Raw genomic sequence first — 14723 nt, 5'->3', positions numbered from 1 at the left:
TGAAATAGTGATATATTCATGTATACTATACTAAACTATAGTCTGTTGTTCAACATGGTCCTAAAGGGATATCTATCTAGTTTTCTAATTAAAAAAATACTTTTAAAAAATTCAAATGGCAGCTACAAACCTTGATAGCAAGAAAGCTCTTTTATTTTGAGTGGGTAAATTCATGTTATTTTCAGTTAAAAGTATAACTTTTAGTAGATGATGCCTTACTCAGCAGCAGTTCCAGGTATACTGGCAATGGGCTCCATTTTCACTAGTGATTGTGGGTAATTGTTTGCAAGGTATTATACTTTTTAACAAAATCGATATAGGATGGTAACTAGTGAAACTGTTTTCATGGCCCAGTTTTAACGCAGTGCCTTACAGAAAATTAACTGTTTTGACTTGCAAAATGACAAATTTTTACTGGAATTTTTATATTTAAATTTGTCTGCTGTAGATTATACTTCAAACTAAAATTTAAAAATTATTATCTGCTCAAAATCTCTAAGTTGTTGTGTTGTCAGGATTTGAAGGAATCATTTTTAATAGTATTGTGTGGTATTTTTTCTCTCCAGAAAACTGGTCTCTGTTAATGTTGTTGTTGAATGATATACTGATGCTTGATGAAAAGCCCGCTCTTTTTAACAAAATTTTTCAAATGATTACTTAGACTATCCGAGTCACTTCATAAACCCACCTCACACTGTTTGACAGATGTTTATTGGGTGACCCAAAAGTCTTATTATGGAGAAAATGCTTTCTTTGCAATTTTGCTCCAAATTAGTCTGGGTACAGTAACATTTGTATTAGAGCCAAGCAATACCGTATAACCACCATCCATGGGACACTTTTTTGTATTACCATGGAAAATGCAAATTGGATAATTGATAATGTTATCAAGTTAAAGGAATAGCAATGTATTGTTTTTGATTCTGAGTGTCTTACTTTTCATTGATTGAGCAATGATAGAACTTCACATTGGTGTTAAGAGGTAATTAGTCTTACGCCTGGTGTCAGGATAATGTAACTGGGTGGGACATGATGCTACTTGTATGAGGCATCATGCCCCAGTGCTTGAAAATATCACTGTAAATTGCCACACTGCAGACACTCTAGTGATGTGGCTAAAATTGATAAAAAAAAATTCAAAAATCTAAATCACATGCACAATGTTTAAGATGAGCTCATAATAGTTTTATTTTCAAAAATCTTAATTCTAGCTTTTAAACAAATTATTCAGATCTTAAATTTGACTATTTTTCAATATAAGGACTGCTATAAGAAATCATATCCATAATTAAAATGTGTCCATTTTGCGAAATGGTTCGTATGAAGATTTTCCATCTATGTCAGCACAAAAATGGTGGCTTGTTCAGAGAGAAGTTTTGGAATGCATTTGTGGTTCTAGTTGGTGGTGAGTCCAGAAAGGAATTTCAGTCTGCATTGGGTGACAAGATTAACAAGGCATTATAACATGCATTGAACCAGAACACCTATTTCAGTTCAAATATAAATGCAGCCTGTTGTCACTGTTTTACTTTGAGACCAGTTAAAACATGGTATACCTCTTCTAATCCTAAATTTTCAAAGTCATTAATTGCTAGTAGACATTCCAGCTGATTTCATTTGGTTAGTTTGCAGTTATTTTTAAAATAAATAGTTCCTATACATAATTGTGGCAGAATAAATGTTAGTATTAACCTGTTTACCATGAAGTATAAATGTAAATCATCCTTAGCAATTTAAATGTGTAACAATAAAAGCAAATAACTACTTAAGCTGTGCCAATCTGAACAAAATGATGTAAAGAACTTTTACTGTCTTATTAAAAGTCCATGAAATATTTTTTCAAGAAAAAGAACATTTGTAGAGACAAATTACTTCTGATGTTGGGGTTACTATATGTGAAAGAAAAATCTGCTAACAGAGGCATCATACTCAAGAATTTTACAAATACTGAAATTTCTATCAACAATTTCACATAGATGTTCAAGGACTATATGAAAAAACTTGAAACAATTCCATAATATTCTGTAATGTTTTTTGGAGGAAAAAGAAAATCTGTTTAAAATGATAATTTCTCACTTGTAGACAAATAGTTACACCAGAAGCAGAAGAGTTACAGGCTGAGATAGACCGGTTGAGGGAGATGCTGGATGATTCCCGATATGAGCAGGACAAACAGAAGTCTCTTATTCAGTCCCTCCGAGAGGTAATTGGCATCACTTAATAAAAACAGGAGTCTCTTTTTCAGTCCCTTCGAGAGGTAATTAGCATCACTTAATAAAAACAGGAATCTCTTATTCAGTTGCTCAGAGACGTAATTGGCATCACTTAATAAAAAACAGGAGAGTCTTGCAAAATAAAGGATAGAGAAATAATAGTATCACTTCTATGCGAGTGGCAGCATCATCTGTGTCAAGATTTTCTGCATTGTTTTTCTTGGTATTTTGTTCAAGCCACTTTTCATCATAATGCAGCTTGGATTTAAAATATGTTCTTCCACTTAACCATTTTAGATATTAAGAGAAATATTTGCAAATTTAGTGCAGAAGTTGATTAAGTCTGTTAACAAGACTTAGTTTTTTATGGAAGAAATATAATTTAGGCATGTTATGAAAACATTTGGGTTGAATGCTCAATGCAGATTTATATATTTTAATTTGATTAATGGAGGACAGGTTATGGTCTTTATCTCATTTGCATTAATTTGGTGAGACGTCTAGATCACTTTTATGGTGGTGAAGACAATGCCAACAATGTTTTGTGCTAAAGTTTTTGCAAGTAAGATGCAGTACTTGTACAATATTGCCTGGCTGCAGGTGAAACACCACGCCCTTTGTTTTTCTTCTCAAGTTATGATTTTTCAGCAGCATCTTGCTTTATTTGGAATATAGTTTTTCATTGTACATCAGTCAGGCATTACGGATCAAAATAAAGTTGTAATGTACTGCATTTTTGAGAGTTTAGTTTTGTTTCTCAGAAGAAAAATTGAGAATTTCCTTAAATTTGGGGAATTGCTGAACTTAATTTTCAAGGATAAAAGGACTCCATGTGTAATGTTTTAAAATTAAAGAATTACTTCTCATTCCCTTTATTATATTTGCATCTTTCAAAACCCCCAGTATTATCAGAAACACCAAAGCAAAATCATGCAAAAAAAGCTCAGTCTTGAGGAAAATGGTTGAGAACTTTAGGGATTATGTTCTGTGAGACTTCCAGCCACACATGCCTTAGAGGAAGTAAAGGTAGCATTTGTAAAAAAAATTCTGGCTAGTTTTTATGTCTAAATCCCTCATTGAACACATCTGTGAGGTTAAACATTTTCTGTTACAAGTCATGGTTACATGATGATATGAGACAAAGTAATGGAAATAATCCACAATATATTATCTTTGAGGGTGTGGAGCCCCAAGTGTGTAATATATTGTGTATGAGGGTATAGAGCCCTGAGTGTATAATATATTGTGTATGAGGATGTGGAGCTCCGAGTGTGTAATATGTTGATGATATTCTTTTTTGAGTCACGTGACTGACATCCAGTGAAACTGATGTTTTGTCAATGGAATCATTTGCAAAATACATTTGGGTTACCTAGCACTTGATATGTGCAGTTTAGTACTTGATTCTGAAAAAGATGGATGTGTTAATTAATGGAGTTAATTCTGTTAGCACTCCTATAAATTTTGGATGAGGTTTAAAATGAGAATTAGTGCTTCTGTTACATCTTTACTAGCTAAGGTTTTGATATGATAACCCTATTGGAAGACATGCTTCCAATCAAAATTAAGTTGTTCAAATTTGAACACTGTTCCTACATGATTGAGACAATGGGGAGTATACAACTTGAATAGACTGATAAATTAAGTAATTTACTACTGCCAGTCTGTTTATGTACAAATACCTTTCATTCAAATATACCTGTAATGGCTTTTGATGTTAAACTTACAAGATATCTTCTTTAGGTCAATTGCCTTCACCATGTTTTTTGGCCAATGAACCACTGTTACACACTGTTGATTAGTTGGCATTACATACTAAGGGAGACAACTCATGAAATCCAATAGATGTCACAAGGACAAAGCGCTAAAATATCTGTTTGATCTGCCAAGGTGTAGATAGGGTTATTGTATCATAAGCTTGGCTAGCTGCGATGCTTCTGTTAGTGCTTCTAAGAATTTTTTATGAAGATTAAATTGAGAATTACTGCTGCAGTCATACAGTTAGTTGAGATCATATGTATGCATCCAATGCATGGCAGACCCATGCATGGAAAGAAATCTTTTAATGTACCAGCCTTGGGGTAAATAAGTTAGGAAAACGAATATTATAACAATATGCTTTATTACGGGAATTATTCAGTATTTCACTATTTACTCCGTATAAAGAGCATGACAGGTAGGTATGTTAAATTCTTTTTTAATTGTTCTTCATTCATTCATTCATTAAACCAAGTTTTGGACAGAGGTTTGATGTTTCTGGATGTCTTAAGTTCTTTATATTGTTTTTTATGTTATTACTAGCTCAGCACTTGTTGCTAATATGAACAAGTACAACTACTGTAAATTCTTTCATTAGTTTCTTTAGAATAAATATTCATGGATATTGAATTAAACACAACTTGATTTCTTTGTAATGTGGTTCATTAAATTCAGTAATTTGATAAATTCTATTTTGAAAATCTTAGGCTGAAACCAAAGCTGTTGTACATATCTAAGCATCATGGGGTTTGTGTATACTTTTATGATTTTAGGAACAGATAATGGAAGAATGAGCAGGAGTTTTTATAAAATTATTTTTAGTGAAAAAATACCATACAAAAACACTGATAACAAACAAAAAATACCCCACTTGAATATCCCAGATCACCAAATTAATATCATATTTACCAGAGAGAAACATGCTTGTGTGGTTTAATGTCTTTTCTATTGCATTTATTTGCATAGTTTTCTATGTATTAATCAATTAAATTTTGAAATATACTGAAGCATCATGAAATATATTGTTCATTGCCCATTCTGGTGACCCAACCTATCCACATCCAGTCAGCTATATATAGAAATGGGCAATTGTATGCACAAATTTCAGACAACTTATATTGAAACTTGGTTATTGTTACAAATATATCACTCACCAAAGATAAATGGAAATTCGAGACACCAGTGGATAATATACAAGCATCATTTGTAATTATTCCCACTTGTTGGAAAATATATATTTATGAATATGTATTATTGCCAATGTGGAAATAAAATTACATATTTATGTATATGTATTATTGCCAGTGTGGAAATAAAATTACATATTTATGTATATATATATTATTGCCAATGTGGAAATAAAATTACATTTTATTCCACTTCAGCAAAGTGTTGTAAACGTTTTAACAATAATTTCTCCAAAAACAAAATTGACTATTGTTATTTTAAAGTTTTGTACTAATGTTATGATGATAAATTCCTCATTTGCAGTGTGCATTTTATTGCAAGATTTTAAATTAAGTTGCAATATCTGTTTTGACTGTCATCAGGAACTCGATGAAAGGACTAAAAGTCCTTCAGAAATCAGAGTAAGTAAAACAGTTTAGTTTGGGTTTGAATGTTTCTTCCAACAACATCTAGTGGTGTGATTGCTAGAATTGATGTAGATAACATAGCATTCTTTTTCAGTGTGAAAAATCATCTCTAAACCAAAGATTTACAAAAATTCATTCTGCAATGACTGTGTTTGTAGATATGTCCAAGATTCATTTTGTTTTTTATTGAAATCATTCTGAATAGGTTTTATGTTTGGAAAAGTTATTTTTTTAAGATTTCTCATTAATATTCCTTGTAGATAGCACAACCAGGTGCTGCATGGAACCTTTTGTCATGCAGTCATTACTTATTTTTGATTCTGTTAGATGTATTTTGAACTAGCATAGGGAAATATTAACACAATGAGTTAATTACATTTTGTGTCTACATCTGAAAAAAAATACTGCATAGAACTTAGAACAGTTAACAATCATGCAGTAATTGGTTCCTTGATGTAACTGGTTCTTGCCTTCTGGAATCTTAACAGATTATAGTATTTACCCATGTTAAGCATAACTGCATGTAATCGGTACCTAAGCAAATCAGGCTCTGTGCTCTTTGTTTGAAATTTAAGTGGAACAAACAGCATAGACTGTTTTGAGAGCAAATCTAAGTTTATCCTGTTCATTCTTGGGTCTATACTGTATATGGCTAAATAACTTTTTTCTAATTTTTTTGTAATTCCTTTTACAATGTCTGTTCTTGGATATGTGAATGGTGGATTCAAGCCCAGTCTCTAACAATTTACAAGAATTGAGCAAAATACTTAAAATCATAAATTTTCAATCTCTACCATTAGATATATTCATCTTCCCCCTTCCCCCCTCCTCATCTCCCCACCTAGTATGTAGACAAATCACCTTTTTCTTTCAAATGGATGGTCAATTTCCTCTCTGACTTTCAGTTTTGGAAGAGACTCATTGCTTATATTTATATAAACTATTTAGGTAGCATATATTTAAAACTCATATCACTGAAAAAATACACAATTTTTAGAACTTGAATCTTGGTTACCATCAGTGAAAACTCATCCCTGATTATCCATACTTAAATGCATCTGAAGATGAAGAGTTCATATTAACCTTACAAAACATAAAGAAGGGAAAAAAATCATGGCTGTATGCTATTAAATTTTAGATACACCAGGATAAAATTTAACGTCATTGATACCATCATCAGCCTCATGTGAAGCACATGCCAAAGGCTAGCAGTGAATAGACTCTGATTCGCCATTGCCTAGTTACATCCTTGGGCTTGACTGGTATGCCGATAAACTTGTATGGATCATTATTACATCCAGATAGAATAACTGATAATCATTCTTAAATGTATCAGTTTAATAAGAAATTTTAAAATTCCAACAAAACCCACTGCATAGACCCAGATCTTCTGGTGCATTATGTTATGGCAGATCAGTATCTGAACAGTTTGCTGTTGGACTTGACTTCTAAGCAAGTAATAACAGTAGTTATTTTTTTCTTTGACTTGCATCTGTCTGCACCACTAATGGTACAGCTAATTTGTTTCCTTAGCTTTTATGTTAAATGAAACATTCCACTGTAATATGCCTCAAACTCTGCAAAACCAACAACAATAGCATTAAATATGTATTGTCAATAAATACATAGTGTTATCACAAGTTATGTATTATGTATTCTTTCATTAGTGAACTACCAACCAGCCTTAATATCACACCAGCAGATCAGGCCTGGATTTCATCAACAGAATTTAATGATTTGATTGGCTGAAATTTAGATCTGACTTAAGACTGACCAATAAAATGTGTGAAGTCTTCTAAGACTAAATTTAAAACATAGAGTGGTGAAACTGGGACTAGGGTCTATTAGCTTGAAGTCATAATATTATAATGTTTGTAGATTCTGATATGCAGTGGCCAATGACAAAAACTATGTCTACAGTGTTGGCATTTATGGATGACCACTTTTGTAAAAATCAAACATACATTGTACAGCCTTAAACTACTATTCATTATATAAGGACATCATCAATGTAATGTCACTGTTTACTTTTTACTTGAGGTGTATTGTAGCAGTATAAACTCCAGGAGAGATAGTTTGTAAAATGACAGCTTTATTTACTGTATTCACTTGTTAAAAAATGAAAATGAAATATTCATGTTACAGTTTTTAGGATTGCTAAAATTATCATGTGAAAGAAAATATAAAATCAATGAAAATGTTTAGTAATTGAGAACCAACCGTAAATCATCAGCTAAGCAGACTTTGTGCTGTTGAAAATCAATGAGATCTCACTAATTGTTTCATGCTGAACATATTTGTTCACCAGCATGCACTATTCTTGGTGTATTTGATAAGATGGAATCTTTGATATTCAATAAAGGCAAATTTGATGAACTTTTATACACTTAACTATCTTTGCATGGACAGGTGGTAGCATGGTACTTTGACCCAAAAATGTTCAATGTAATGATAGATATTTCTAAGAGTAACACAAGAAAATGTATATCAGCCTTTACAATTGTAATGATTTTGGATTTCTTGAACTCTTAGCTATCTACAAAATATAAATTATTTTATTTTAAGGAAATTAAAAGATCTGACTTAATAATAATAATAATAATAATAATAATAATAATAATTGCTTTATTTATAGGGGGTGACTCATTAGTCAAGGACTATTCTCCCTTGAGGCCCTCTTAAGGAGAGTATTACAATGCACATTATATGAAGACAGCAATAATTACTGTTTATTTTAACATGTTTAGTATTAAAATACTAAATTTCATTATCTGTTAGAAACACATACATGCTCATGATATCTCTTCTTAAATACTCTATTTTTTTTTACACATGACTATCTTATTGTGTGCGTGTAATTTATATACTTGCATATAAATCAAGTCCAACTGTAAACTGTAAAGACCCAGATTGGATGTTGCATTATTTGATGGCAGGCTAAGGTCTATGTTATTTTCGTTTTGGATGCATTTTATTAAGGGAGTATTTTTTTAGCCAAGCTAATGTGATACTGCTCCTTCAGATTATGTTCATTCCTGTACTAAAATAACTTAATTTGGAGTAAAATCAGAATTATTTGAAATAGGTGCATTACTATTACTGTAGCTAAAAGTATGTGGATTCCTGTAATATATAATTGTGTCATTTTTTTTATCAGACTTACAGTAACCTCAAGCACTAACATTTCCTGGTTATGTGTGGTGCTACTTGTTCAGTCTTCCTTTATATAATGATGAGTTACTACCATATGTATTCCCTTATAAGATGGGTTGAACTGCACAGACCCAGATCTGCTGTTGCATAATTTGCAGCAGATCAGGTTCTATACACTTTTTTTATAGAGTAATCAGCACAATAAACAATATAGATCCAGTCTACAAGTGCATTACACGGTAGAAGGTCTGAGTTTGTAGTTGCAGTTTGACTCAACTTATAAGCGAGTACAGATGGTTTTGTGATGCACATTTTTGAAAGTGTACCCATAAAAAATGATGAGTCATGTTACTTGATTAGTTTTGAAGGAAGCATGGCAAACATGCCCAAATTTAATTTTATGTAATTTAATTTCATGTAGATCAAGACCATTAGACATTATACCAGATTTGTGCTTGATTTCAGATAATTTATTGAAGTCAGTTTACTCAATAGTTTTTTATTTTGATTTTGTAAAATCAATATGACTGTCTCCATGACAGTTTGAGTATATGATATGGTAGTTTTAAATTACTAGAGTGTATTATTCAGAATGGTTGCATGCATGTTTGTTGTATTATGTTGCATAATGCTTGTTTTCTATAGGCTGCAGCCTTGTGACTTTTTTTGCAGTAAAGTTCTAAAGGACATACAAACGTAATCAACATATTATAAAGACATACCAAGAAAAGCTGTCTATATCGTTTGCTACATTTTGCTTTGTACACTGACAGTCAGGTCCAGTAAGTCATCAAGTTGCATGATTTTATCACTGGCAATTCAGCATGCTTCTCATTTGTTATGATTATTACATGTTTTTATAGTGAACTACTATTAAGGAAGTAAATAATTTCTCACTTACACACAGAATACTTAAATCATTTTAGGGGATAATGACAGCTGCTCAGATATGAATGAATATACTATATTTTTTGAGATTGTAAGAAATAACTTAAATAAAATTATTAATGATGGCAGTGGGGACTTTGCCTCTGCATCTGAGAACAATACCAGGGATGATAATGTGATTGATCACAAACACGAGTCACACTACACCTCTCCCTTGATAACTCATGCACTACGTGGGTCCACAAGCATAGACCACACTATAATCGTGGCACAAGTTATAGAGGGACCTCCAAGAAATTGAAGAAAATTGCTTTGACATCAAGAAAACCGTGGATGTGGGGGTGGGGTGGCATTAGGGAACAGGGCTGTTTATTGCCTGAATCCTCATTTTATAATCATGTCGATAATAATTTTTAATAACATGCTTTTTCTTATTAATTTGTTTGTTATTCTGTTTAAATAACATTTATTTTCAAAATGTCCAACATTTGAAAGATCGTTCAGGCTGGTTTCAACAACAATCATATGTACGCATAAAAAATCTGTGTCACATCACTGCTTTTTGGTTTCTTGATGAGTCTGGTTCCCGCAGTGGTGTTAATATTATCCTGCCAAATCAGGAGTCCACAGAGCAGGGAACTAGACTAACTGTTGATACACCACCTAACAAGGTTCCTTGTTTTCAAAAACATGTGATTTATTTTGTGAGACATTTGTCTATGTTGAAACTCAATTTTTGTATTGCTCAATTAGTACAGTAGTGACGTCGTGAATTAATTAATTGGAATTAATAATGAAACTTCTTATCATCCTTGAGGATATCTCTAAGTGCCAGTTAAAGAATTCTCTGAAACTCTCTTGCCCACAATGATCCATTTCTGTGAATTCAAACTCTTTATTTTATGAAGAGTTCGTTTTGCTTGTCTGTCTCATTATCTTTGATCAGTTATGAAAGAGTTGGTTAATTTAAGGTAGTTTATGTTACATAATAACATTTGTAAGTGTTCGATTGATCAAATGAAGTGAGCTCACCCAATGAACGACGGGGGCTGCTTGATTTTAAGTATGTAGGATTTCCCTGCCTTTTAACTTTTCTTTTATTCCACCTCCTTTATTTGATTCAAAAGACATAATTAACATGATAATACAAGGGATGCCAGCTTTTAATTCAGTGCAACAATACAACAAATACTTCTGGAAGTCAGTTGTCAAAACATGGTTGGCACTTAATTAGGTTCTCAGAGAAACGCTCACGGACATAGATGTTATGGTAGATTGATGCATTTTACGTTTATTTACAAGAGGACACATTGCATTTATGACGATTACACTTTAAAGGAACTAAAATATAGAACTAGAACACAATTTTCAATTGATAAGAAAGTTATTTAATTTTTATTTATTTATTAAATGACTGCTTCCACTCAGCGTGAGTGACATTTTCATTGATCAAAATTTCCTTACATATCATAAATTGCGGTGTACTAGGAATGTCGTTTGGAAAAGAAAATGTAAAAAATTGTATGACCTATTTTTAAATTTGATATTTCAGTGTTTCCCGGTCCTATCTACCAACTTTGATGATAAAATGAGCGATACATCGAAGTTTCTGTTACCAATTTTGATCGCTATTTTCTTCAAGTTCAACAAATAGAAATCAATTTTGGGGGTATTTTCTGGTTTAAAAAACGGGATCCATGCCTGACCCCACATTATAAGCAGGTTTGCGAGTTATCAGGGCACGAGTTATCGAGGGAGTGGTGTACTTACCGATATATCCCTAAGAATAAAAAGCTTGGCTTCAAAATAAAAATGTGAAAGCTTGTTAATTTTTTTTTGTATATGTGACTGTTGATTTGGTCATCAATGCCAATTTTTTTGCAAAACTCACTTCATGTGAGCTGTCCATTAAAAATGTCTTGCAAAGTGAAAATTTTAATCCCCTTTTCGTGCTTTCTGTCTATTTAGTGGCATAAAAAAATAGATAATGTCTTTTCACTTCTGGTAATACAGACAGTTTTAAATCAAAGACCTGTATTCATGGCCAGTAGAAGAGATCAACACAGACAAATAGTCACAGGGTAAATTGCAGTTTGGGACTTTTTTGCATTCAGCTGACAAATAACAAATATCATAAACATCTGCGTATGATGTTAGGTGCTGTATTGTATTCAGCTGAGAAAGGAATAGTCATGTAATGTTTGCTCTATGACATTAGGTGCTGTATTGCATTCAGCTGAGAAAGGAACAGCCATGTAATATTTGCTATACAACATTAGGTGCTCTATTGCATTAAGCTAAGAAAGGAACAGCCATGTAATATTTGCTGTACAATATTAGGTGATGTATTGCATTCAGCTGAGAAAGAAACAGCCATGTAACATGTGCTCTATAACATTAGGTCTGCATTGCATTTATCTTTCATTAGTCAAATATGATATACCCATTACAATCTCACAGATAAAATATTTAAATAGTATTTAGTCTCTAGTGATGAGAATATATTGTGGACTTTGTTGTAAAGTAGTTTCACTCTCATGTCGTAAAAATCAACCTGAGCAAATTATGCATTTTTCATACATACATCTAGGTCAGGCATGTGCAACTTCCAGGGTGCTGGTTGGATAAAAGATTTCTAAAGCCACACCCGATGATGTAAATTAATGGATTAAACCAGATGACATGCCAGATTAGACCTAAAGGCTGTATTTTGCTTGCCAATGACCTATATAAATGTATTGTATGCACATTGTTGCTAAGTCACAGGGATTTAATTTTTCATGCTAATTTATCAAATGGACAAACTTTATGAAATTTACACTATCTCTCAGTGTTATATTGTAACTTTGATTTGTAACTTTATATCAAGCTAAAAACTTTCTGATAAGTTGGTAAGTTTCCTAAATTTGGTCTTGAACATTTTTCTGTCAGATTGATAACTGAAATATTTTTGGAAGAAGTGTTGTATTTGGACAGACAAGTTATCTAAAGGTCAGAGGATGGTAATATTCTGTTTGTCATCACGGAAAGATCACCAAGCATTTTTGACAGAAAAATCAGTGCTTATTTATGTAAGGTATTGCATTTACTATCAAACATCAGCACCAGACATTTCTAATTACATAAAGCTGAATCATGTATTTTAAAATATTATACTAATGTATAAGACCCAAATGTACTTACATTAGGCTAAAAATTATTATATCTGATGCACAAAACTTGTTTGTGATTAATTTAATTCTTTGGTCAAAATAATCTTTGTATGTGAGTAACCTAAATGATTGATCAAAAGGGGGTTTGTTTGTGATTAACTTGTTTTATCAAAATAGTTTTTGTTTGTGATCAACTTAATTGCTCGATCAAAGTAGGCTTTGTTTGTGATCAACTTAATTGTTTGATCAAATGGTGTTTGTAATTAACTTAATTGTTTGATCAAATAGGGCCTGTGATTAACTTAATTGATTGTTCAAAATAGGGTTCGTGTGTGGTTATTACACATGAAATATATTTCCAGTGTAGTAAAATAAATGTGGAAATGCAAAATCATTGTAACCTAGAGTGTCCTTTTCCTAAATTTTATGTAATGGTATTTAAAGTCCATGTGCCCTAAATTATGTTATCAAAAGCCAATATTCTGTGTGATCATTTTCTTTTTTTGTGCAACAGTGTTTGATTTTCTTGTTTCCAGGAACATTTCTTACTGCCTGAAAGGTTTTGTTTACCCTGGAAAAACCGCAAATACCCAATGTTATAAATTAGCTATTGACCATCAAAATTTTCCTTGATTCCTTAATTACAGTATAATTTTCCTCTTAAATTTACAATTTACAATATCACGTCTTTCCTGACTGTCCAACAGGAGTCTTTGGAGGATGTTGGGTCAGACCTTAGTGAGATGAGAAATGAGTTACACAAGTTGATGAGTGTGATACAGACAAAAGACCAAGCTATTGAGACCCTGGAGAACCAACTCAGAACCTCTAAGGAGACCCTCAATTTCAAGTAGGTTCATTTTACCACCTCTTCTTTGCCTGAGGCCATGCAGGTTGGCACTGTTGTTGTTAAAATTGAAACTTTATTTTTAAAAATTTATAAGGTTGTGGTTAAATCTTCATGTTTGTGTGCACTCAAATCTGAGACTGCCAGATTTACGCTTTCATCTCATAGACCAACATTCTAAGCCTCTAGGTTATGGACATATGCACTGTATAGCAAAAAAAAAGATTTGTGAGTGTTTCCATTTTTATGCTTCTTTTTTATGCCCCTAGTGCTTGCATTAAAGGAATTTTGATTTGGTTAAATGTCCCCATGCTTTTATATATTACCTTAGGCCATCCAGCCATGTCAATTTGAGAACCTTGTTAATTTAGTAAATTTATTTGCATGCATGAATGATCTGAATAACCTTCAGGCTTTTACAGCATTCTTAAATGTTTTATGCAATACAGTTTTGAACGTTTTGACATTAGGAATTTTTAAGAGCAAAGCTACTTGAGTCAGGCAAATGAAGTTTGGTAGACATATTTGTATTTATATGTAGATGACCATGTTTGATTTTCAGGCCCATTCAAGCAATTTTTTTTATGCAGGCTGTAATTAGGCAAAGCATATTAATGTTATTGTCTGGTCCACCCTTTACTAGTTTTATTTCCACATCATAACTTGTAGTCTCTGCCAAATGCAGTTACCAAACTTTGTAGATGACTTAAGCTTGGGATGAAAAAAAGCCTATTAATTTTGTAGTCAGAAGGTCAAGGTAACTGTGACTAAAAGAAGAAAAATTGTTTTTTGCATATCATTAGTTTTACATCACGCCCCTTGACAAGACTTGTGGATGGTTTGCACTTGTGATAAGCATGAAGCATATTGATTTTGGGGTCAGACAGTTCAAAATCAAGGTTACTGTCTTAACGAAGAAAATAGGTTTCTCTACAGTAATATTTATTCTGCATTACAGACCTGAATCAAACCTTGTGGATGGCTTGCACTTGAGAGAAGGAAGAAGCCTATTTTTTGTAGTCCAAAGGTCAATGTAACTAACTGAAAGAAGGGAAATTGCCTTGTGGATGGTGTGCACTTAGGATAAGCAAACATTTTAATGATTTGTGGTCAAAAG

General features: G+C 32.4%; 1 protein-coding gene across 21 annotated transcripts in view; it reads left to right on the top strand.

Moving 5' to 3' along the window:
* Positions 1-14723, top strand: part of LOC149801452 (uncharacterized) — a 227224-nt gene that overhangs the window by 146139 nt on the left and 66362 nt on the right. For 17 of the 21 annotated variants that reach the window (XM_089955585.1, XM_089955600.1, XM_089955607.1 and 14 more), the window contains 3 exons: positions 2083-2203; positions 5522-5560; positions 13467-13609. In XM_089955585.1, the coding sequence (XP_089811711.1) occupies positions 2083-2203; positions 5522-5560; positions 13467-13609 (303 nt within the window). The remainder of the gene's footprint in view (positions 1-2082; positions 2204-5521; positions 5561-13466; positions 13610-14723) is intronic. The other 4 variants (XM_089955591.1, XM_089955587.1, XM_089955593.1 and 1 more) reach the window with 1 other exon arrangement.

This window comes from Sinohyriopsis cumingii, chromosome 4 (genome assembly GCF_028554795.1).
Source record: "Sinohyriopsis cumingii isolate HCF-2022 chromosome 4, ASM2855479v2, whole genome shotgun sequence".
NCBI classification, from domain to species: Eukaryota; Metazoa; Mollusca; class Bivalvia; order Unionida; family Unionidae; genus Sinohyriopsis; species Sinohyriopsis cumingii.
Note: the sequence above shows the minus strand (reverse complement) of the source record. Positions and strands in the feature narration are given on the sequence as shown.